Below are 25,443 nucleotides of genomic sequence, written 5' to 3' on the forward strand. Positions count from 1 at the left end.
TACTACATGATTAATATGGTAATATAGCATTTATATATAAGTTGACAAAAGTTGTATACGTGCTAGCAGCAGAAGAAGACCGTCTGTTTCTTTTAACAGTAGCATTAGTTGTGACCAAACTAGCCTTAGAATGGCTACTATGGCCTACCAGAGGAAGCCTAATAATTGGATCAGCAGAAAAGGGGCATTGTGTCTTGGCTCTTAAGGACATGTTTTTATAAGGGAGAGGTGGTTGCCTATTGTAGATCTACCGTAGCCAATTTAAATGTAGGCTAGTCTTTGAATAACTTATTTATGGCAGTGCCCCTTAACCGACTCAGAATTGTATGTGTGACACAGGGAGATACAAGATTTCGCACAAGCTTTGGATCTTGGTGTAACGGTTGATTTTAGATGTTGCAGGTAAGACCTGAAGTATATTTTGTTGGCAACCTATGTAATTTGGTGACACTCCCTACCAGTTGCAATTTTTCATTCAGAGCCCGCGCCTGCGCTCCTGTCGCCGAACAAGCTTCACACAACCCGACTCCATCCCTTCCCAAATCTGCTTTTCTCGGCCAGCCCCAGTCGCCTACTCTGAAGCAGTCCACCTCATGGGGGAGTGACCGCGATTCGCTACTGGAAGCCGGCGTGAGGAAGTTCTGGAGTGAGCAACCGGACAGACATTTAGGGACCATATTTACAGTGTACTGACTGATAAGACTGTGTTACAGCAATGGAGAGAAAGGTAAGAACTGTACGCTTCAGCAACGAAAGGGACGCTTTTATTGTCTTCACATCAGTTGCCTATTTTGATGAGGCTTCCACTGCATAGTGCATAATTCGGAGTCCTCCATTATTAGAACTCCGTTTGTACAGTAGAGCCCAGCCCACGGCATCTGTAGGCGCATTGCCAGCTATATTAGTGCGCACGGGAGTTTTGCGACTGGGTCTAGTTTATTATGTGTCTAAAGATGGCATTGTTGATTTTGTTGTTTCAAAATGGGCAAGTTTTTACCTTGAATTGCGACCCTTATACATGAATTGTTATTCCTCAAAATATAAGCATTAGTGAAATTTGTATTCATCAAAGCCATTGGTGAAAAATGTGTAGCTTATAGGCTAGCCTACTGTAAATGCCTGTCTGCATCCTCATTATACAGAGCAGTACACCTCACCCTTCGCCTCTACCCCTCCCGTTTTCCAGTCGCCGCAGACACGGGCGGCTTGTTAACCTTGACTGGTGTGAGAATCCGACACTTGAGGAGCGGTGGAGTGGATGCACTGTCGGCTACGTTAAAGAGAGCAGCAGCCTCGCCGCCTCTCTGACGCAGAAGCAGAGTAGCAGACTGGATGTGAAGAGGCTCTCACACATTACTATGTTTCCTTCACTAGACAATATATTTAGTAGTAGCAAACTGGATGTGAAGAGGCTATCAAAGAAAACTAGATGTTTCCTACATTAGATCAAATAATTAGAAGGCTTGTGAAAAGAGGTCCATACATGTAGGGTTCTGAGTCGCCTCAGATTCTCTCTCAGATTCTGTTGGTGTGTGTACAGCTGAGTTGAAAAGCAATTAGGTATAATTCTTTGATATTTTTTTTTGTCTGTAACACAAGACAACAAGTGGTCCACATAGCAATGATGTTTATAAAACAGGGTAAGGCCTATGTGTTGTAGGTAAGGCATTTACATGTTCACACCAGTTTACTAATGGGACTATTTTGATGTATGAAGGAAGGGAAACCTTTACATATGTAATCTCTGTTACTCTACACTTTTATCCTCAGGCAACAGCCAAAAGTAGTCGGTGGTTGCAAAAGATTTATAATTTATTGCAGCTGAAATTGAGCATCGATAGGCCAACTACGGATGGACAATCCTAATAAATTGGTTCTGTTATTACATACACCTCTGTGTGCCTCCGCTTCTCAGATGAGGCCGGTAGTTTGCTCTTCTGTGGTGTTTGCAGACAGACAGGGAGGTGTGGAATGCCCCATAGCAGTCTGGCTTCTGCATAAGGGCATATAGTTTACAGGACCATATTAAAAGCCCAGGGGCATTAATACCACAGTACTGTGCATTAGCTGCTCTCTAAGACATACTGGAACGTTCTAGGAAAACGAGCAAAGTGTGACATTTATTTCTCCATGCCTTTTTGGCAAAAGTGCGTGAAAGATTTACCACCCTATATTTTATGATTTGGCGTGTGACGTGTTTCATTACAGACCATGGTTTTCTCATTAGAGGGCCATTGAGACTGGTCGTGACTTACAGTATCAAACCAAACCACTGATGAGGCATGTTCACAGTTTTTCACAGAATACGTTTTGTGATCCATATGTCCCAGCATTCCATTCTCTTGTGTGCTTAGATTCCATTCCGACAAAGGAAAACAGTGAATTTCCAGGCAATAACCCAGTTGGAATGTGAACCTCCCGCTGTGTCCCTCTCTTAGTTCCACAAGACCAGCTCACCTACAAAGATGTACATTTCCCCAAAATAGGTTAATAATGATTATAAGTTAAACTTTTATTATCCTCCCTCATGTATTTTGGGGGTTTATTTCTTGGTTTCATTATGAGATAGGGATGAGAAGGAGACATTATACGAAAACTATTTGAAACAGACATTTATAGAGAAGACTGTGGTTGGGATGCCATACAAATGTTCTGGATGCAGACAAGTGTTCCACAATAATGTGGACACCTCGACCTCTGACCCAGCAGTCCCCTCTTCCAGCTACCGACACACAAGGCCAGTTGGATCTTACTTGGGCCTCAGACCACAAGGTCACTCCACACTGCTCTGGCTCCTCACTGACTCCCACCCCAAGAAGTCCAAGCAATGCTTGATAAAGGGTGAACTCCTTAGAACGTGAGATTTAGAACAAGGAGTTGTAGTCAAGGAGGGTAAAGCATCCAGTCATGGGCAGGCCTAAAGGGGAAGAGGGGAGAGAGAGAGTCTATTAGTATGCATAGAACTGCTGTCACTGTTCGAGAGGCCTGATGAAGTAGCAGCTTGTCTTACCCTGTGGAGCATGTTTAAGAGGGGCTTAAAGGAAGGGTGAACGGTGATTGAGCCTCCTCCTTACCTCTCTTCTCCCTCTCTCTCCAGTTCCCTCTCTCTTTTTCACTCACCCTCCCTATCTCCAACACTGTTATCTCTCTGTCTCTCTCCACGCTTCTCTCAAATCCTTTCTTTTTCTCTGTCTCCTTCTCTTGATGTGTTTAGTCTGACAGGTGACTTATTTCAGATGCGATGTGCAGGAGGTTTGCAACTTATGTTGGGAACAGTTTATATCTTAAGAGGCTGTAAACTCAGGAGTCACTTACGTGTGACTCAAGTGTCTGAGATGTACAGTTTGGATTTTTCCTGAACACTTATCTGATCTACTAATTTCATCGTGCTCTTGTGAACATTCGTTGGCCATTCCTTTAGTGAAAGTTTAAAACATTTTCCCCCTATTCCTCTTGAATATTAGGTCATTCTATTGAATGGTCAGTAGCTTTTGTGTTGGGGATTACTTTCAGTGAAAAGTGGACAATGGAGTGCTTCCTTATTTGGCTGCCAAGGAATTCCCTGGCTCTATGGCGAATGGCCGGGCTTCGGTTACCCAGGAAACTACAGTATTGGGTCGGAACATTTTGTGTTGATAAGCAGTTGCAGATCAGCGTTGAAAGTTAAGCAGAGAATGACTACTGGCTAGCACAGAATTGCCCCAGTTCACTGCATGTCACTAAATCAGGTTTTCTATAACTCAGAGAAACAGTGTATGTACTGTTTAAAAAGCCTTTGACGAGTGAGGAAAGATAATAAACTATGTTAAACGTATTTTCCCGCTTTCTCATTTGATCATCTCCTCCATCAAACGTCTCTCATCAGCGAGCTATGAAAGCTATTGCCAGACAGAACAAGGAATGAACGTATTTGTATTCATCATCCTTGTTTAACTTAATTACAAATGGCACTGACCCATCTCGCCCCATTACAGTTATGCGTTGGGAAACCCAAAAGGCCTACATTGAATGAATTTGCAGTTGGCAGATTTTGTAGTGCTTCTACAACAGACAAGGTCTGGGAGCCCGGCAGTACACACATCCCAGCCTCGGAGATTGGGAGTATCCAGGAGACTGCTGATACAGGGACACTTGGTGACAGACTCAGACAGCCTGTCTGGGTTCACCAAGGCTGACCCATTTAGATGCAAATGCTCAGCACTGCACCAGAGCAAAACACGCCATAGAGGAAGAGACAGACGGCAGAGCATCCCAGTAAAATGAAACGGTAAAAAAAAAAAACACTCAGACATGGCCAACAGCAATATGGATTTTATGCTGGCGCTAGCAGCTGTAATTGACTGTGTTAGCTGAGTGGTGGATGTGGTATTTGTCATCTGTATTCAATGCTGTCACAGGTACCTCAGTGAAAATAGCAAATGTATTCCTCTCGAATGTCCCCTGTGCTGCACTGTCACTGACATTTATCAACTATAAGGATGTGAGTTTCATCTGCATCCGTAAGTGCAGCATCTCATCTCGACCAGAACTAGGCCAGTTAGACAAGTGTGGATCCTGGGTTTCCAGCTCGCTGCACGCGCATCCTCCTAAAAAGGATGGCGCCTCCCCCCATCATGAATTAACCAGATCCATCTCAGCCTCAGTGGAGGATTTAATACTGTATGGAGACACTGCTTCCTTCCTTCCTTTTCTCCTTCCTTCTATCATTCATTCATTCCTTGCTCTCCACATTTATAATACATCTAGGGGCTCTTTGTCTTAGGGTGGACTGTTTTGTTGGATAAGGGCCATTGGTCATAGCTGCCTATCAGACAGTGTGAGTTCAAAAAAGAAGCAAAAACATTTGTGTAACCATGGATCAGCTGGATAGAATGGATATTTGTCCTGATATGCGTCTGCGTGGGTCTCGGACTGCCTGTTTGACCAATCAGTCCTGCAATCACTCTCAACCGTTGTGAACCCACTTCAATCGGATTGTTGATTGACGATCCCCCTCAAAAGGGACGGCAGAATAACAAGTTGCCATGGTCACAGCAAACAGGAAATGTTCTCCAGGGAAGTTCCTGTGTATAGTATGCCGCTGCCCCGTGGTTGCAAGGAAACAGGCCTCCCTCATTGTGGGACTACTGCCGGAGTCTCCATCCTTTCCCACAATGCCCCCTTTCACAGCGAGAGGAGCAACGAGGAGAGCTGCCAAAGCAGCTCGAGAGAAAATGTTGCTCGGATAAAGATGCTTTGTCCCAAACAACCTGGTCTCACTATCCACTATCTGATCCTGCCTGGCCTGGTCAGGTGCTGAAACCAGCCCTGGAATGCAAATGACCAGAGTATTACTAAGTATTACTAAGCATTACCAGAGTATTGCTGCACTACCGCATCAGTGGACACAATTGTTCTGTTGTTGTCGCCGGGGTTCCATGCCAAGGCCGAGGTAGTCTTTAGTGTGATTAGGGTTTGTTAATTTAAGGCACACTGGCATTACTTATATTTAATGTGTGCAACGTGCTCGTGTTTCTGAAGGTCTAGCCCGGCACCATCAGTCTAATGAGACGACGACTAGTGTCCGGTTCTTCCCCCATTTGTATTGGAATCTGGTCTGAAGGTGCAGTGCAGTGGTGCCATTGTGTACAGCCTCTTTGATGACTGGGGCTATTCAAGCTCTCCTGTAGTTCAGGTCTTTAAGAAGCTTAAGCTTGGTTGAGTTGGGTTTTTGTCCACAAGAAAGAGAGGGGCCCATGGCCAGGGATGGGGAACCCAGACTTTCTCCTTTCCTTCAAACTCCTCCCTCCTCCTCCTCCTCCAGCAGTCCGGCTCTGACACTAGGTTTGAGGAGGGCTTGTCTGTGTGTGTTCGCGACATATTTGTGGTGCAGTCTGCATGAGCAGTATGGTACACAAAGCGAGGCAGCATACTGTAAAGATGAAACCGCATGATTACATAGGTTTTACTACAGACGTTGTTTTTCCCCACGCTTCTCCCATGTCCTTCTCCTTCACCCAACCCCAGTCCCTCTATTTATCTCTATCACTTCTTTTTTCTTCTTTTATTACTCTCCTTTTCTGACATTTTCCTTCTCTCTTTTCTGTTTACCACCCTCCCTCCCTCCCTCCCTCCCTCCCTCTCTCTCTCTCTCTCTCTCTCTCTCTCTCTCTCTCTCTCTCTCTCTCCATCTCTCCATCCCCCCATTCTCTTGTTCTCTGGTTGATGCTTAGATTATTGAAAAAGGAGCTATGCTCACAAGCTTGATATATCCAGACAGTGTATGGATCTCCACTTTGGTCTGTTCACAGAGACCCAGTATTTATACCACTCATGGTCTAACTGACTTTGGTCTGATATGACTTTGTAATATGACAAGTGTCTCTGTCCAATAGCCAAAGGGTTTTCAGGCATAGAATGGGGATTTGGTCCCGGTAAATGTGACTTCAAATACTTGAGTAAACTAACTATATAAAAAATGCTGCTTGGGACCTGAAGGGAGGTTTGTAGGCTGTGAGCAGACGGCTTGAAGGCGGCTTTGTCTACTGCCTCTCCCGCCTGTGATGCTGCCAGACGGTTCAGTCAGTGAGGGCGGGCTCCTCTTCATTCAAGTAGACATGAAGATGCTCCCCATTCACACTATTCCTGTTTGCTCCCTCTATTGGACTGCGGTGGTACTGAAAGAGCTCCCTGAGCTAACTCCCCCAGTCCCCCCAGTCCCCCCCCCCCCCCTCTACACCCCTCCGTCTCCTACAGTTTTGGAGATTACCATTTGGTGGAGCTAGCATTGGTGAGAGAGACGGTGGGGGTCTGTGAGGGGGTACTGCTGCGTACGGGGCCTCCCTGAATTGTTGGATTTCTTTGTTATCTTAGAACGCCCACGTGCCGTTGCCGGAGAAACAGAACTAACTGTCTGAGCTCTATTTGGATGCATGACCTTGTAACAGATGAAGTAGATCATTATTACAGATGCAAATAATCCAGAATCCAGATCAATATAGCATAGTATAATATAGTATTTTATTGTATTATTTTAATATACATTATAGTAGTATTATAATAATAGTATAATATACATCTGAATGTATAATAATGTAATCTTTAAGCAGATGCTTTTAACCAAAGCGATACAGTACAGCTATTCAGTTACCGAGTACATAAAAACAACAGCTTTTAGGTGCAAAAGATACTTAAATCAAGTCAAACATTTTAGACAGATTTGCATGGGGCAAGCCTGTCAATGATGAACGACAAGTGTCAGTACACTAATCTGAACACAAGGTGTCCTCCAAGAGACGATGATGTTGATCCCTTCATTTGAGTAAGATCTTTCTTCTTCAGATTGAACTCTAAATCTCAGTTGATGACAATACATTGAATGATGAATGTTGCTGGATAGTGGGGGCTATCGTCCTACCATCATCCTTCCACACTCAACCATTAAGGGTCAGTCACTCCACAAGGGTCGAAACCTTTGACCTAGAGGTCACCAACCCATTCACTAGCTGGCCACGGACCCAGAGTGCAACAATAACGGAGCAGCACAGCTGTCACGCCTCCAGAGCAGGCCCCTCACTCAGGACCTCGTCAGCAGTTTGAGCTCTTTATTCAATTCTAAATGACTAAATGTAAAATGACTAAAAATGACTAAATGCAATTCAAACAACTCGTTGGTAAGAATTCTCAGAAATCTCCAGGACAATTCTTGATGGTATTGAGTTTACTTGTACCTATGATTTTTTGCATCCTTCTGATTCCTGATGTGTTTCATGTACCATGTTTGATCCGCCTCATGATCCACCCTTCTGCTGTTTCAGACCCGACCAGACTTGATCTAGAAATGGTATCTGGGCTTGATTGTTTTCCTCTGGTACATTTTAAACCAATGAGCACTTCCTAGATATGGTAATCCCATCCATCTGACACTCCAAGACAGACTAAAGCAGACACTGATTTCAAACAGTTTTTGGACCCAAGCTTTTGGCTGACATTGTGACGTGTGATCCCGTGTACTGGTATGATCTTTGTGATCCTGCTCTGCTTCACAAGCCCTTCGTCATTGAAATCACATCGTGTTCATATCGTGATTATTTCAACGTTTATAGTCCAAGGAAAGGAGGGTGGAGGGGAAAGAGAGAGAGAAACAGTAGATAGAGAGAAGGGACAACGAGAGGAGGGAAAGGTAGAGAGAAAGAAGAAAAAAACAGAGCGAGTAGAAGAAAAAAATTGAGTGTCAATTAGTGTGTCAGTGTGTCAACTGGTGGTCAGGTATGTAGCACGAACAGTACTGTTATTGGACCATGTACAGAGACCACCTGGCTTTCTAGGCACCAAAACAATTTCCTTTCTGACTGTACTAGGGGTGACAAGGAGACCCAAGTCCATTGAAAGCCAGGCTGAGGACGCAGAGCCAAGTGGAGATTAGCTGGGCCATTAGGCAGGACTGTCTCTCTCTCCCATTAGGCAGGACTGTCTCTTTCTCCCATTAGGCAGGACTGTCTCTCTCTCCCAGCAAGGGCAGTCAGTCGTCCAGGGAGCCAATCAACCAGCTAGTCAGTCTCAGTCTACAAACCAGACCAAAACATATGACACATATCTAAATGTCTATGCGACTGCACAACCGATGCTGTTTCTCTGCATGATCTATCTGTGTTCTATAAACACTGTGTGTTACTGCTGTATTTATTGCTGTAAATTGGAGATATTTAGGGGAGCCCAATATGAAGTGAGGTGCCTTTAAGAGACTTTTTTGAGAATTACCGTCAGTACTGTCTGTGTGTGTGTGTGTGTGTGTGTGTGTACATATGTGTGTTTTCTGACCATGGCCTGGTCACTGCAGGGAGGGAATAGCTAACCGAGGCTTACCTCCAAGTCTCTGTTCAAACAGCAGTCTACAGCAGCCAGTCACACCGCATGCCCTTATCTACCAATGGAATGCAACAGCTGTGCTGGGGGCCGGCGAGGTGGGCCAGCTGGAACCTCCCTACTGGCCCCCCTACTCCACAGCCGAACAGGGCTCCTGAAAGGCAGCGCAAGTAAAAAGTGAGCGAGATAGAGTGAGAGGCTCGGCAGGGCTGCACGTTCAAAACAGAGTGCGAGAGCGAGAGAGAGGGAGGGAGGGAGAGGGGGGGAGAGAGGGGCTGAGAAAGAGAGAAAGAGAGAGAGCTGGAGAGTCAGGGACAGGCAGCACTGAAAAGGAGAGCACAAAGAGGAGGAAAGTGGAGCGAGGGAGGGGATCGGGAGACTGTGTGAAGGAAGAGAAAGGCAGGGAGAGGGGAAAGACAAAAGAAAGAGAGGGAGACGTAGCCGGGTGAACGGAGGGGATCGCCGAGCAAATGGCCACGGAGGAGACGGCGGGGGGAGCCAGGAAAGCCACCAAGAGCAAACTGTTTGAGTTCCTGGTCCATGGAGTGGTGAGTAGTGGCGTCCGTCACAGAGGACTCCTGTGCCGCGTGCGTTTGTATGCATGTCTGTGTGTCGATCGTGCGTGCGTGTGTGTGTGTGTGTGTCAGCGCGACAGCAGTCTGAATGTGAGAGATAGCTGGGAAAGCCGTCCATGTGAAGGTTATTTCCAGCCCCCTGGATCCCACACTGTTTTCTTTTTAAAGAAGAGAGGGAAGCAGAGAGGGAGGGAGGGAGGGAGGGAGGGCAAGGAAGACAGAGGAAGGGGGGAACAAGGATTTGTAATGCGAAGAGCGCAGGGCAGAACAGGAAAGAGGGACGAGGGGACACTGAGCATGCCTGCCCTGGAGTCAGAGAGGAAATGGTCAGTTCATTCAAAAAACAGACACACCGTGGAAGCCACACACTGCATGTTGCTGGAATCCTTCTGAACATATATGGTCATAAAGGAAAAGCTTTCATTCTTCAGACTTGGAGTCTTAGAGAGGATGCAGACCCCAAAAAGTCAAAATACTGATGCAATTCATTTAAAGTACATTATTAAAATGAGTGGCACTGTTGTATTTCTTTTTGCCAGGGACTGCATTCTTAACTGGAACGTCTACAATAATAAAGAGTTCTTCTGAATGATGTTTATTTAAACACATCAAGCTTTATAATAGCCTTTTTATACCAGACAGCAGCTGTCTGGTAGAATTCTCAACCATCTCCAGATGAGTCATTGAGTTATACAGACCTATCTGGCTTCTAAACTGTAAGATGAGGGTGTGTTTGGTTTAACCTCATAGCCAACGCTGCGTCAGGGCTGGGCAAGGTGCAACCCGGCTCAGACACTTTAGGAAACAATGAACGGGAGGTGATTGATGAGTGAGATGAGTGTGTCCTCTCAAAAGACCAATTAACCTTGATGAGACTCTCACTGCTCCCAGCCAAATGTCTCCCGTTGTTAATCCTCTCTCCAGCCTGCTTCTCCTCTCAGCAGAGTTCTGAGGAACTGTTATGATATTCGCGGCACGCTCCTTCCATTGTATAGACTGCAGGAAAGAAATATTTAGACTAATGGGTGTAGGAACGATTTCGTTTGTTAGTTTGTGGTTGAGAGGTGACGTTGCCTTTTCTCTTTCTTAAGCTTCACGCATAATACAGCCTGCTTTAAATGAATGCCCAGAACGGTAGGGGAAAGATAACATTTGTGTCTTTGTAGGGATGGCATCCACAGGGCCAGCTACATTCCTTGCAAATGCAAACAAATACACACACACACACACACACACACACCCACAAACTGTTGCACCAATGCTGGGATCTGAAGGTCGAGGTGTTCCATGGTAGGACTGTTTGTCTCTGTGGAGGAGAGATCTCTGCTAGGGCCTGGTGGGTGGCCAGCCCTGAAGACTAGAGACTATCTCTCACGCTCTCTTTTTTTCCCTCTGCCACTCTCTCTTTCTCTCTTCCACTTTCATTTTCTCTTCTCTCCCTCCCTGTCTCTCTTCTCCTCTCGAACATACTAGTCTCTTACTCTTTCTATCTCTTTTTCCTTATCTCTCTCCTTCACACACACCAACACAGACAAACGCACGACCCTCGTTCCCTCTCTCCTTGACATGTTTGTATGTGGAGGTCACAGAGGGGCTTTGTCTGCTGGGATGAAGAGCCTGCAGCAGTCTGTGTGGGAGATGGAGCCCAAGATGATAACAACTGTGTGTGTTTGTGTGCCAATAATATGTGCGCCTGTGTACTTTGTGTCATTGTGTGTGTGTGTGTGTGTGTATTGTCCACCATGAACTTTGCTCTGGCCTCCATGAAGCCTCTACGGCAGGGTTGTCTCTGGGTCAAGTTGTACGTACTAATGAAGGGCTTCGTATGGAGGGGGGGGGCATATTTGTGGCTCCTCCAACCCCCCCGGACCAGAGGGGACCCAAACAGACCAACTGTGTGTTGGGTTGGGGGTTGGGGGGGTTGTGGTGGTCTTGTCAAGGTAACGAGACTAAGCCCCACAACATAGTTTCACATGGTCTCCCTACCTCTCCTTGAGCTTTTATACTTTCTCTTTTTCGTCATCTCAATATATCTCTCTATTTACGTTCCCTCTCCCCTTCCTTCCTCCTTTCTCTCTCTTTCCATCTCTCTATCCCTGGTCAGAAGAGTCTGCTTCCAGCTGTCCCCTCCCCCACACAGGAGATTGACAGCACCTTCTGTCTCACAGATCATAACACAGTGACACAGGGTGTCAGCTACCCCTTTGGCCATTCACCGTTGTAAAACACACCCACTCACCCGCAATGTTAGCCCACATTAGACCACCAGTAAAACATTCTTCCTGGCTATTATTTGATTAGTTTGAAGCATGCACGTGTTTATGTACTTGTGTGTGTTTGTTTACAGTCTAAAGTACATGTTTGATCACCCAGTAAGTCCTGTGATAGAATATCTGTAACGTATAACTGCAGACAGGAGTTAGACAACTGGGGTTACTGACATGACACAGCTGATTTATCCTGACCAAAATGTCTGGCAACGTGCTCTCTTTTTCCTCGTTTCCTCTGTCTACATTTCTCAGCAGCTCTTTACTAAATGAATTGTAATAAATAGTAGGTTAATTATGATGCTTTGAACTGATTTCAATCATTTAAATGGTAATGATAATAAAAATATATTAAACTTTTATAGAGCTATTCCAAACACTCAAAAATGCATCACTGAGTGAACACACAGGATACAACTGTTTAATATTGACATGTATCAATTAAAAACATGTAAGTAGTAAACAGTTATAGTGGCCTGTAGTTACATGTTTTGTGTATTTGTTTGTTTCTCCATGTGAGTGTCATGTTGTGTGTTTAAATGAGTTGTGTGTGTGCTGTGACTCAGTAGTTACTCATTGTCACCCCGCTATTTCTCTGTGTGAAGTGTGACATCTCACAAGCACTGGGACTCTTTCATGTAGTAGAGAGCTTCCTGTGCTGAAAAGAGAAGTGCTTTTAAAGCCCTCACACCAAGGCCGCATTTACACTTTGTTATAATTCTAATTGTTTGCTCAAATTGCAACGTTTTTCTCATGGCAGGCTCTGAGTAAAAAGCCATTTTCTAGAGGTGTATGTTTGGAAGATTAGAATTGTCTCCTTGCACACAGACAGAAACATCCTACAATTCCTTTATATAGAATGATTACATGCCTGTGTTTTCTATACAGAACATATGGAATAAGTCAAGGCTACAGTCCCTCCTCATGAATACAGAATCACCATGGGTCAAGTGCTTCACCTCTGTGTGTCTGCTGCTGTGTGCTACACTTCCATTCAGGGCATGTGAAAAAGATTGTGTCTATTACTGAGTAATGATTGACTTTTAATCTCTCTGTGCTCCAGCGTAGTAGCCGCACGGCCATCTTTCATTTATCTCTCCATAGTTCCTGTTCCCCTGAGAACCTAGTAGGAGTCTGCTCTTTGGCAAGAGGTTGAGAGAGTCACTTTTACTATGTCAACCCTTGTTGTATGCAGTAGAGTAGTCAAGATTAGGCTCAGAATTACGTTCTTCTAGATTAAAGTAATGTATTCATCCATTCTTTACTATCACTGATGTAATAGCAATACCACGGCAATCTGTGAGCTCTTAGATTATACCTACAATTTGTTACTTATCACTGCCAGCCAGCCAGCCAGCCAGCCTCCACCCAGCCAGCCAGCCTCCCCCCCCCAGCCAGCCAGCCAGCCAGCCTCCCCCCAGCCAGCCAGCCTCCCCCCAGCCAGCCAGCCTCCCCCCAGCCAGCTAGCCTCCCCAAACCAGCCAGCTAGCCTCCCCCAACCAGCCAGCTAGCCTCCCCAAACCAGCCAGCCAGCCTCCAGCCAGCCAGCCTCCCCCAGCCAGCAAGCTAGCCTCCCCCAGCCAGCCAGCTAGCTTTCTCCAGCCACCCAGCTAGCCTCCCCAAACCAGCCAGCTAGCCTCCCAAAACCAGCCAGGTAGCCTTCCCCAGCCAGCCAGCTAGCTTTCTCCAGCCAGCCAGCTAGCCTCCCCAAACCAGCCAGCTAGCCTCCCCAAACCAGCCAGCTAGCCTCCCCCAACCAGGCAGCTAGCTTTCTCCAGCCAGCCAGCTAGACCAGGCGTGGCGTCTTCCACCCAGGCCAGCAGCTGTTAGCCTGGGAGGGACAGACGCAGGTGTGAATTCTCCAGCTGTTCACGCACATCAGAGGGTCAGCAGCCGGCCATGCAGATAACTATGCCACCACTGTTGGACTGTTATTCATAAGGACTGTGTGTATCTATGCGTGTGTGTGCGTGTGTGTAATGCACGATTTGATTTCACTGACTGAGTCCATACACTGCGTGGCAAATGGGCAATCGTCAGATCTGATGTCAGATCAGATCTCATGTCTTTCCCCTTGCAATTGAAATGGTACCAAATGTGTTCTGAGACTCAATTTCCCTCCCTTATCCCCACCCCGCTCTCTTTCCCTCACCCATCTCTCCCTCCCCCCCCATTCTCTTTCCCTCCTCTTGTCTCCACAGCGTCCTGGAATGCCGTCTGGAGCGCGGATGCCCCACCAGGGGGCTCCCATGGGCCCCCCAGGTCCCCCCTACGGGGGCAGCCCTGCAGTGCGGCCCGGCCTGCCCACCCCCGTTATGGAACCCAGCCGCAAGAGACCCGCCCCCTCCCAGCAGGTCCAGCAGCAGGCTGTCCAGAACCGCTCCAGGAAGTAAGTCTGACTCGTTGGACCAACTGGCAACCCCTCGGCTGGGGGATCGCTATTTGAGATCCTTGATCCAAATCTTCTATCTGTGCTTAATTTATCTTGCCTGGCACTCTGGAACCAATCATCAAGTCCTTACAATGTGAAAGCCCGCCCACTACAACCTGAAATTCCAGGCATATTCAGGCAAATAAGCCTCCAAGTATGTTAACAGCGCAAAGTATCTGAAAGGATTTCAAATTATTTTGGACTTAGGTTCGTGGGTTGAAGTAAATCCATCTTTACTAGTTTCTGAGCTCTCCTCTCTTCAATCTCTCACTGCATGGCACTGTATGTCTCCTAGCCTCTCCCTCCATATTAGCCCCTAGCCTACAGCTTTATGTTAGGCTAAGCTAAGGTGAGCTCATTTAAGTTCAACCAAGACAGTAGAGAAGCCCCGAGAGAACATGAGGAGGCTCTCTTGGCTGACCCCAATGTCTTGTGTCAGTATGTGACGCTGTCCAGTCCACCACCATGTCTGAGTGTGTCTCCCTGGTGCTTGATATGTCTGTGTGTCGTCACCCCCCCACCACACCTAAAAGGCAGGTAGAGTAATTACAGAGACGATCAATAAGCACACTCACTGCATCTCTTTCTCATGCCCCATCCTTCTCTATCTCAGAACTTTCTCTCTCTCTCTCTCTCTCTCTCTCTCTCTCTCTCTCTCTCTCTCTCTCTCTCTCTCTCTCTCTCTCTCTCTCTCTCTCTCTCTCTCTCTCTCTCTCTCTCTCTCTGTTACGCAGTGTAATTGATCCATTTGCAATTAAGCGACCTTGTCAAACAACAGCATAGATGAAGCGTTGTCTTACAATGAAGGCTGGGGCTGAGGCTGGGGCTGAGTTTAAGGCTGGGGCTGGGATGCCTGATCGATGGTCCAGGGTGACCCAGCCAGATGACTCTCTCTGGGGGAGCGAGGGCCTGTCCTCTGGCAGACTATGTCATCCCCCCCTCCCCTTCCCCCCACACTGCCAGCTGCCATCTGATGCCGGCCCACCTGTGTTTGCAGTGTCATTGAGTCCTCCTGGCCAGACTCTGGTCTGACTGTGCTACAGAGCCCCAGTCAAGCCTCTGCTACTAAAAATAGACCCTGTCCACATTCACAATTTACATAGACCACATAAATAGTCTGGGGTAATTATAGTGGGGGTCAAAGGTCACTGTTTGATTTTCAATCCTTTGGCCGTGCTGTCGTTGTTGGCAAGCCATGTGAGGATACCCTCAATCATTCTGGATGAAATATTAAATAATTTACAGGGTGCACATTAAATCAGCCCTGTACTGCTAGTACAATCTAAAATGACAAAATGAAAGCGTGTTGTCTGTTTGTCCCTGTGTAAGTATAGTGCTGTGTGGCATATAGCATGTGATATCCTGTCTCTACTTTTTTACCATTATTTGTGTCAAAGTGTGTAACCATCATCATCTTCATTAGACAATCTGCGATTGTGTGTGATGATTCCTACGGTCCAATGACAACCCTGCTGATGACCCAGGATCCCCAGACCCCCTCAGACTCCCCCTGACACCTCAACTATGTCAACCAGGGCCCCCTGTGCCCCCCTCCCCAACTCATCTTTGGTGCATGTACACAGACACCACTCCCAGCGCTGCACATATGCCAGCTGCAAACGTGCATCTAAAACCAGATCCACACGCACTCAAACACACATGAACACACACACATACATAAACACACATACATGACCGCTGAGTGTGTCCTTCAGACATCCTGCTTGCTGCCACCAAGTGTCTGTAACGCCAAACCTCTAATCGGAGAACCTTCAAATCCCCCACCAACTCTTAGGAAGCCTGTGGGATTCCCTGGAGCCAATGAGATGCCGGCGAGGCAGATGGACATGAGAGATGCCCAATCAGATCCCACGCTCGGATCAAAGTAGGAGTTTATTCTGCTGCATGTCAAGTTTTCACACGTTCTTTCTCTCTCTCGCCCCTCCCCCACCCCCCCTCTGTCCTCTCCCCAAACCCTAGCACCTCCTAGCCTTTAGGCGGTGCACTCCCCCTACAAACCTCTGTGTTTGTCTCTAGATGTAGTCTTCAAAGACAATCTATTAACCAGGTTTTTTCATGAAACCACCTCAACATGTGCTGGTGCATGCTTCTGACTGGACTGGACTGGACTGAAGCATGGCATGAAGGGAGCACATTCTGCTGTGGGTTTGAAGTGTTTCTTCTAGGAATATCTAAGGATGGACATCTTCTATCAACCGCAGAACTGCATCACAGGAATCTGAATCTGCATCTGAAAAGAGAGATTGCCCCCCCAAGGTTGACATTCCCTCAGAGTCTTTCAGCATTCAGCATGCTACCTTAAACACTAACTCCCTTAAGAATCCACAATTAACCCTTCTACAAAGTCAGTAACCTGACTCCTGCAGTCCACGTCTGGACTGTTGCCTGGTCCTGAAGACTCCTCCTTCCTGTGCCGCAACATGTCACAGTCAGTATGATCCATAACACCCAGGTGTAAGCTGCAGCCCAAACCTAGACAGGAAACCCAGAGTGCTGACTGAACACAAACCTAACTAAGCAGCATGTCTGAACTATGCCTTATTGGGAGCTTATCTAACTATGGTAAGTATTCGTTCTGGTCCTCTAGTAGACCAACAAAGTCCATACGCTGTATACAGTTGGAATCACTTGACCGTCATAGATACATATATCTATGCGTATGGCTCTGCTTTGAATAAATGTTATTTTAATAAAGTGCTGCTTCTTGTTACTTTTCAACATGGCATTGTGTCTGTCCTCCTGAAATACTGTCTTTACTATGAGTGTCCAACGGTCATCAACAGACATTCCATACATGATCCTTTTCTCCAGTCCTGAGGCTGTAGGTGTCTGTCCTACAGGTTCAATGGTGATCCTGACAATCCTATCTGTGTGCGTGCATGAGGTGTGTGATGGTGTGACTGGTGACTTTGCTGATCCCTCGCTGTTCTCCAGGTGGCATTTGTGCTCGCATCCGTCTCTCTTTTTGTCTTTCTTTCTTTCACTCTCTCTCTCATTCACTCTTTCTCTGTCTCTCTCTCACACACGTACAGTCACACCAAATGCGCATACAGACACACACAAACACACAGCTGGGACGCTGAGGTGCTGGCTGGATGTGGCCCAGCATTTTAGCAGATGGCCTGGATGCTATGCTATCAGTCACCATAGTAACGTGCTCTCTTTTTCCTCGTTTCCTCTGTCTTTCTCTCCCTCTCTAGTGCCAAGCGGAGGAAAATGGCAGACAAGATTCTTCCACAAAGGGTGAGCTGGAATATTTGTACCTTTTTCTCTCATACGACATGTGTTTGTGTGTGATTATCCACTGTCTGTCGAATATAAAATGTGTCCATTTGTGCACGTTTTGTGCTAGTTTGTGTGTGTGTGGTCTGTTACCAGGGGTTCTTGGTGGGCATGGAGGGGCAGATGATTGTGTGCTATTTACAAATGAACAGAGAAGCCTGGAAGGTTTTTGGGAAAGCGGTCGACGTTTTTTCGATGGTTCTTCATCACCATCTCTCTCAGACAGAATAGTCAATAGAACGCCAGATGAGGCCGTTTAAATGTCGACATTTCCACAGGTGTGGAATGAGGTCTAACACCAGCCGCCATTCTTACCCCACCCAGGGAGTAGCAGCCCTTACCCAGCCAGAACCACAGCTACCTGGCCCTGGGCTGGGTTTAGCGGGAGGCTGGCTGGTGACTGTGGAGCTCCATGTGGCTCCTGGATGGTGGATGTCTGTCTCTGGGTCTTATCCATAACACGAGCCAGACAGCGAGATAGCGCAGGACTGGGGCGCCACTCTGATGACTCAGGGACAGAGAATGTCCGCTGCAATGTACTCTTGTCTGCCCTGCACCACAGGGTGCTGAAAGACTCGCAGATGCAGATAGAGAGAAGGGACGAGAGAGGACAATGAAGGAAGATAGAGACGGAGAGGGGGATTGATTGAGAAAGGGAGGGAAAGGATGAGAAAGGAGGGAGAGACAGAGAGACAAAGAGAGGGAGAGAGAGAAACAGGGGGATATAATGATGATGGGAGGGGGAGAAATAAAAGGAGAGTGGGAGAGATAATGCGGTTTTAGAGTGTGTGCCCATTTCGGTAAGAACCCCCTGGCGCTCCGTGGAGTCAGCATGGTAATGTGGTCAGAGCTGGTTGGCTGAAACAAGCACTTCCCAAATGCATATTCAGGACTTCCAGGATGGACTCTGCCAATTAAGATCTGGGCAATCACGCAGCCTAAAGGCTGTAAGCACCTTGTCCATGTGTCACTTAAATTAGGCATGGGTCAATTCCTTCAAGTACAGGGGGCCAAGCAGAGAAGGAAACACACATTAGTCATGTCAGAAGTACTCAAGGGGGAAGGGCTCTATACCATGCAGCCATTGGTGGAGAAGGGGTCTAGAGGATATAATCACCTCTGTTATCAGTCATCCTTTGTTCATAGAATTAATTTATATAGAAAATCTCAAAGAAATCAATCAACTATAACTGTCAAAAAATCAGGTTATTATTTTATTTAATTTACTGTGCGATTTATTACCAACCTTAGGGGAGTTTATATAACGAAGGCAATAAGGAGAGTAACTTTGACCTGAAAATGACAGTGTGGTCACAGAGTGGTACAAGATACTGAGATGCGTGCTGTCTATCATCTCCACCCCCTTCCTCCCCCTACAGATCCGTGAGCTGGTCCCAGAGTCCCAGGCCTACATGGACCTGCTGGCCTTTGAGAGGAAGCTGGACCAGACCATCATGAGGAAGCGGGTGGACATCCAGGAGGCCCTGAAGAGACCCATGAAAGTAACAAATACTCTGTTTGGTTTGTAGAACATCAGGACCTGGCATGCTCTAAAGTGGAATATAAACATCTCTTAAACGTCTAACATATCAACTTTGAAAAATGAAAAGACTTTCCCCTATCATTCTCATTTTGGGAGCTTGTTATTGTCTTGAAAGTGCCTTAAAGCAAAAGGTGACTAGTGACAATGTTGTGCACTGGCAACTAACAGGCATTTCTACTGTGTTTTAATGGCGTCTGTGTTTTTGTATTGACAGCAAAAGCGTAAACTGCGTCTGTACATCTCCAACACCTTCAACCCTGCCAAGCCCGATGCAGACGACTCAGATGGGAGCATTGCATCCTGGGAGTTGCGTGTTGAGGGAAAGCTGCTAGATGATGTGAGTATTTATCTTAATCAAAGTTTATTTTTATTTTTATATAGAGTATAGCATTTTGGTATTTCATATCGAATTATTTCATGTTTATTAATCATTATTACATCTGTTCTGACTTCGTAATCAACTATCTTCATTTACTTGATGTGCATGTTTAAGTTCATGTTTTTTTAGCAGTAGAATGTGTTTGCTGGGTGGTGACAATGTAGCCTAGAGTCAGACCCCTCAGGCTACTACTGGCCTGTTTGTTTTAGACTTTAGATGCAATGATCAATGCTTGGAAGAATGCATGCTTCGATTATGGATTCAGCATGCATTCAGAGGCAACACAATGATCTTTGCTGGGTTTTGTAGACTGAGGCTGTAGCTCTCATTAGAAGCAGACAGGCCTATCATTTCACTGTGGTTTGAACAGTTTGTGGTTTTAAAGGCCGCAAATATCTCTAGCGGAGGAAACGAACCTTGAGAATGTCCTGTTTTCACTTTGTGTTTCGTTGCTACTCTGTGATGCTTGTCTGTGGTGTACTGTAGCTGTGTGCGTTTGTGTGTGTGTCCTCACTCGCTTATTCCCATCATGCATACACTTTAAAAGCACTTCCTCTGTCTTCGCCCCCCCCCCCCCCCCCACCCCCTACCCAGCCTGGGAAGCTGAAGAGGAAGTTCTCCTCGTTCTTCAAGAGCCTGGTGATCGAGCTGGATAAAGACCTGTACGGACCCGACAACCACCTGGTTGAGGTGAGCCTTGTCTTCATGACCATGACCGCCACCCCTCGCTCCTTCTGTCCTCCACCCGTCTTCACCTGGTTCTCTCTGTGTTCTCTGTCGGAGCTCATCCATGTTCCCAATGTTCTGCCTGCCGAGGGGGTGTACAAATGGTTCAGAACTCCCTTCAACCATTTGTAGAAAATTTACATATACGCATACATTCAATCGCTTTGCAGTATTTGCAGTCATTTATATTGAGTGGGAAGATAGGTCAACAGATCTCCAGGCTTCCTCTAATCAGTACAACATTAAGCCATTACAACCTGTGTGGGTTAATAGAACCAGATGGGTGGTGCTGAGCTGATTAGCATCAAAATACAAATCTTGTTTTGTCTTGATGTCTTTAGCCTGTTTCGTGTTGTTGACTTCTTAATGACATGGCGTCGGTGTTGTTTATTTAGCAGGTGTAATTTCAGAGTTGATATTTTACTGAATATGTTCTTTTTTAGCTCGCTGTACTAGAGGAGGCTACATTGTAGAAAAGGTCCAAAGCAAACAAAAGTATTTAACAAGGTGGTGCTTTCCAAGGTGCTCTCTCTGAGAAATGTCTTTCAGCAAGGAGTCATGGCAGGGAGCTTTTGCTCAAACCATTCTTCCCTTTTGTGTAGAAGCTACTGTACCTTGACATTCCTCACAGCCATCTTTGCGTCTTTACCGAGTCACCGGTAGTACAAAAGCATTTCAGTCTCTAGAGAGGCCATTCCCACTCAGTGTTGCATGCTAAGTGGCTGTGATGCACTGTGACACAGGGAACTTTAAGTGTTTTTCTTTTCAGCTGCTGACCAGTAAAGCCAAGGTAAGATGCAGACTCAAATAACATTTCACTTCCAGTTGAATAGCAGGTAGGGTTTGATATCCAGATAACAGAGGAGAGAAATCAAACAACTCTCTGCATTGGCAATCGTTGTATTTGGCTAGGCTGGGGTACAGCTACTGGTACAGAAAGCCAGGTTCTTATCTGGCTCCAAAACATCTTTGCTGATGATAGCGAGGTCTAAAACAGATGGTTATCGGTTTGAATCGGTTTGAATCGGTTTGAAACGTTTGAGTTTGAGCAAAAAGATCAACCCTCTGCTGTCTTGGTTCCTCACCGCACCATGCATGGTATCTATTATGTTTTCTTACAACGACTCAGCCTTACCAAAGACAACAGTCTAGGGGTCAGGTGCAAGGCTGCTCGCTGAAAGGGCACACATTTGGTTTTGTCTTCTTTCTTTTGTCCTTGTGTGCACATTTTGTACATCTCCTAGTAACCCAGCAGCTCCTAAGGATGATGATGACACTTAAGTCAGTGTGTGTTTATGAACCTCGGAGGTCCAAGCATTCAGGTGTGCGTGTCTGTCTCTGTATTCCATCAGTGGCACCGTACACCCACCACACAGGAGACGGACGGTTTCCAGGTGAAGAGGCCCGGAGACGTGAGCGTGCGCTGCACCCTCCTGCTGATGCTGGACTACCAGGTGAGGGCGCCGGAGAGTCAACATTTGCACATTGGTATCAGGAAATGCCTGGCTTCAGCCTGGTGTTCCCAAGGCCAGCCTAGTGCCTGTGTAGTATGTTAGCCCAAGCTGCTAATGCTACTGTGCTAACCTGGAGATTTCCCTCCAGCCCCCTCAGTTCAAGCTGGACCCACGGCTGGCACGTCTGCTGGGCATTCACACCCAGACCCGCTCCTGTATCATCCAGGCTCTCTGGCAGTACGTCAAGACCAACAAGCTACAGGACTCCCACGACAAGGAGTACATCAACTGTGACAAGTACTTCCAGCAGGTATACAGCTCCAGGCAAAGAAGTTCTACTCTATTATTATCTATTTTATTTTATTCTCCACTTCTTTATTCTACCATCTGACAAGTAAAGATAAATAAAGTAAACATAACAATGACTTATGCATAGAGGCATACTAAAGCACGGTAAAGAATTGCATTGACCTTTTCCTACACTAGCCGTTGTGCTGGTGACAAGGTCCTAGCTTCACCACCGGGTTCTTTAAGTCCCTCAATAAGCATTCTCTCCGCCTCAGATCTTTGACTGCCCCCGACTGAAGTTCTCAGAGATCCCTCAGCGCCTCACCAACCTCCTCCTGCCCCCCGACCCCATCGTCATCAATCACGTCATCAGGTGAGATCCCATCTGTCTGTCTCTCTGTTTGTCTTTCATTAACCTGGCAAGGACACTGTAGATGAACTGCTGATTGATATATAAATATATATATACTGTATATATGTATCCACCCAGTGTGGACCCTAACGATCAGAAGAAGACAGCCTGCTATGACATCGACGTGGAGGTGGAGGACCCCCTGAAAAGCCAGATGAGCAGCTTCCTGCTCTCCACAGCCAACCAGCAGGAGATCGCCTCCCTGGACAACAAGGTGGGTCAGCCTCCGTCTCTCTCCAGGATACCGTATGTCACACCACAGAGTTCTTCCTGTGTGAAATCCCCGCATGACTGTTTTCCTCACACTTACACTGCCGAAGCTCTGTTCTCCATCTGGTCTGCTCTCATGCGTGTATTAGCCTTTGCTCGAGGGCTGAGCCTTCCCATTGGTGGGTTAGTCTGCTGCTGAGCTGGGTGCGAGCTGTTCTCTTATGCCTGCTGTGAAAATTACCTCTCAGATCCACGAGACCATCGAGTCAATCAACCAGCTGAAGATCCAGAGGGATTTCATGCTCAGCTTCTCCAGAGATCCCAAGGGCTACATCCAGGACTGGCTCAAATCTCAGAGCAGAGACCTGAAGGTCAGCACACACACGCATGCTTACACACACACACACACACACACACTCATACACATGCACACAGACACTCTCACACACAGACATGCTCATACACACATACACACCAGTTTTATATAAACCTTCCAACATAACATTAAACCCCTCCCATCTTGACCAATTGTGTCCTCTGTAGCTTATGACGGATGTGGTTGGGAACCCAGAGGAGGAGAGGAGGGCGGAGTTTTACCACGAGCCCTGGTCCCAGGAGGCAGTGAGCCGCTACTTCTACTGCAAGGTGAGCAGACACACACTCTCCCCCTCTACCATAAGGTCAAACAGAAATACATCATTAGTTAATAAAACCGCACCACGATGACATCACCGCTCGTTAAATATCACCGAAATGGCATCGCTGTTTTAATCACCCCTTGTAAAACATCAGTGGGGGTGACCCAGTCTGCATGAGTTGTTCTTGATCACCGTGTTCTCTCTCCAGATTCAGCAGAGGAGACAGGAGCTGGAGCAGGCCTTGGCTGTGAGAAACACCTAAACCTCCCCTACACCACTTCACTGTTCATCTGGGCCAGAGCTGTGTGTGTGTTTGTGTATTTGTGTCTATGTATACGTGTGTCTGTCTGCGTGTGTCGGCTACCGTTCATCCGTTTCCCCTACTCTGGAGGACACAAGTCCACCGTGTCTTCTCTCTGGGACCACCAGTGTCCCCAGACACTGCTCTGCTCCTCACATCCTCTCACATCATCGCAGGCCCCTGATTCACACAATCCTCTAGCATGTCTCAGTGTCTTGAGTCTGGACCTTTGTCACAGACGGACTGCTCCGCTGGTTCCAGCGGGAGGTGGTGTATACAGTGTTTCTGAGTCAGAACACCTCACTGTGTCTTCAATAAGCCCAAAGTGTTCAATATGTCATGTTTGTGAGTTTTCTTTTTTGGATTGATTTTAGTGTTTAATTAGTTGTATAATTCATATATGAAGGGGTGTTATGTCTGTCTGTGGGAGGAAGGGAAAGGATGGAGGGTCCTAATGTTTTTGCTGTGGGTTTGAGGGTATCAAACCAATCTGTTACACCAGCAGACTGAAGGTCAGTTTTATAATTAGCCGAGTTGATTAAAGGACAGGATTCTATTTCCTGACTTAACCCAAACAGTAAGGTTTGTCGTTGGAAGTTGGTCAAAGAAGACAGTGTGAGATTCTTTCCTCTTCATGTAACGTAAAAATTCAACAACCATGGAAAATATGCCAGTACATATAACCACCTTGTGTTACCACAGTAACAGTCCTGTGAGTCAGCTGAAGAGCAGACAATGTTGAAGGATAACTTGTATTTGCCGCTGACTGACGGGTGTGTGTGAGGACTTAACCATTCACACACTAGAGGTGATGTTTTACAATATACATGTCCACAGAGTAATACCAGTGAGATATACGCAAAGATATACGGTATATCAAATCAAGACAAAGTCAAGTAAGGACTTTACGTGACTTTTCTTTACAAACAGTTATCCAGAGCACCTGCCGAGCAACCAGACCAAGTATTAAAGCACCCAATCACTTGCCAGTGAAATAGCTTTAGTTGTGGATATTCGTGCTGCTATTTTAGAGGATAACTCCTTTCAGGATCTCACACCACGTGTCCTGAAAAGCGACAACAAACTTGATAAAACAGTATTAGATATCTCTTTTCTCATACCAGTGTTTTCTAACATGTTAAGAAGGTTGTTCTTTATCAAAAATCTCAGCATTGTCAGACTTGTCAGCATTAAATCTCACGTGTTGGTGTTTATTTTAGCCTGCACATAGAGCTGATCTGCGTTTCATGAAGTATATACCCACCGCAGTACCCTATCCCTTGTTGAGGTCTGACAGAATTTTGTCATTTACAGTAATGTCATGAAGAAGTTTTCACCAAAGGTTCAAGTTGATAGTATTCTAAAGTTAAATTTGATAGTATTCTTATGATTAAAATGAACAATGAATGATCAGTTTGTCATTGTTTGGTACTGTACAGCTACATACACTGTTAAAAAAGGAAGAATGGTGAAATGAATACTTTTTGGGGGACAGATATGTGAATGTAAATAGGTAGGTCATGGTTTTTTCCTCTGTCGTGAGGGAGCCAACTTGAGCATCTGTCTGTCTATTTTAAAGAGTGGGCATTGTGGGTGAGAAAGGGTTTTAGCGCTTTTGGAAAGTGGAGTTTGTGTAGGCCTACTTTAGGGGAGGAGTGTGTCTGTAGGGAGGGGGGGGTGATCAAGATTCCACAGCATACTATGTAACTCTATGCTGTAAGTGAGACTTGTGACACATTTGTACAAACGTACATTTTTTGCTTCTAGTTTTCTAGCCTTTCGGCAGCTGTGTGTACTGTACGTATTCAACTCATTCGTCAAAAATCTGAAGCAGAATTCTCCCCGGCGTGCCTGAGTGCTGCGGTCCTGACTCAGAATAAACCAAGCTGGATTCCATGGACACCTATGCATGCTGCATGTATATGGTTTATACCTTCAAAATAGGACATTTGAAACCTATATTTGGAGATTATTCTGAGGAGCACCCCTTTCACGTACAACAGATTGCCTTCTGGGACTTCTGCAACGCCTATATTTCTGTGTTCTGTAGGCCAGTGTTGATGTGATTTTTA

The 25,443-nt window shown here is 46.2% G+C and overlaps 1 protein-coding gene across 3 annotated transcripts; it reads left to right on the forward strand.

The window, feature by feature from the left end:
• Positions 1-340: 340 nt before the first annotated feature.
• Positions 341-24,781, forward strand: smarcd3b (SWI/SNF related, matrix associated, actin dependent regulator of chromatin, subfamily d, member 3b). 3 transcript variants are annotated; one of them, XM_067251891.1, is made up of 15 exons: positions 341-402; positions 562-727; positions 13,888-14,075; positions 15,913-16,002; positions 17,339-17,381; positions 18,800-18,922; positions 19,178-19,300; positions 19,937-20,032; positions 21,421-21,522; positions 21,671-21,832; positions 22,086-22,183; positions 22,301-22,436; positions 22,681-22,803; positions 22,976-23,077; positions 23,279-24,781. In XM_067251891.1, exons 2-15 carry the CDS (start codon positions 716-718, stop codon positions 23,330-23,332), a joined length of 1,452 nt encoding a protein of 483 aa, XP_067107992.1. In that variant the 5' UTR covers positions 341-402; positions 562-715; the 3' UTR covers positions 23,333-24,781. The 3 variants fall into 3 exon arrangements, with proteins under 3 accessions (XP_067107992.1, XP_067107991.1, XP_067107994.1); XM_067251890.1 differs by lacking the exons at positions 341-402; positions 562-727 and adding an exon at positions 9,147-9,392; XM_067251893.1 differs by lacking the exons at positions 341-402; positions 562-727; positions 15,913-16,002 and adding an exon at positions 9,147-9,392.
• Positions 24,782-25,443: the final 662 nt, after the last annotated feature.

The sequence above is a fragment of the Osmerus mordax genome, chromosome 15, assembly GCF_038355195.1.
Source record: "Osmerus mordax isolate fOsmMor3 chromosome 15, fOsmMor3.pri, whole genome shotgun sequence".
NCBI classification, from domain to species: Eukaryota; Metazoa; Chordata; class Actinopteri; order Osmeriformes; family Osmeridae; genus Osmerus; species Osmerus mordax.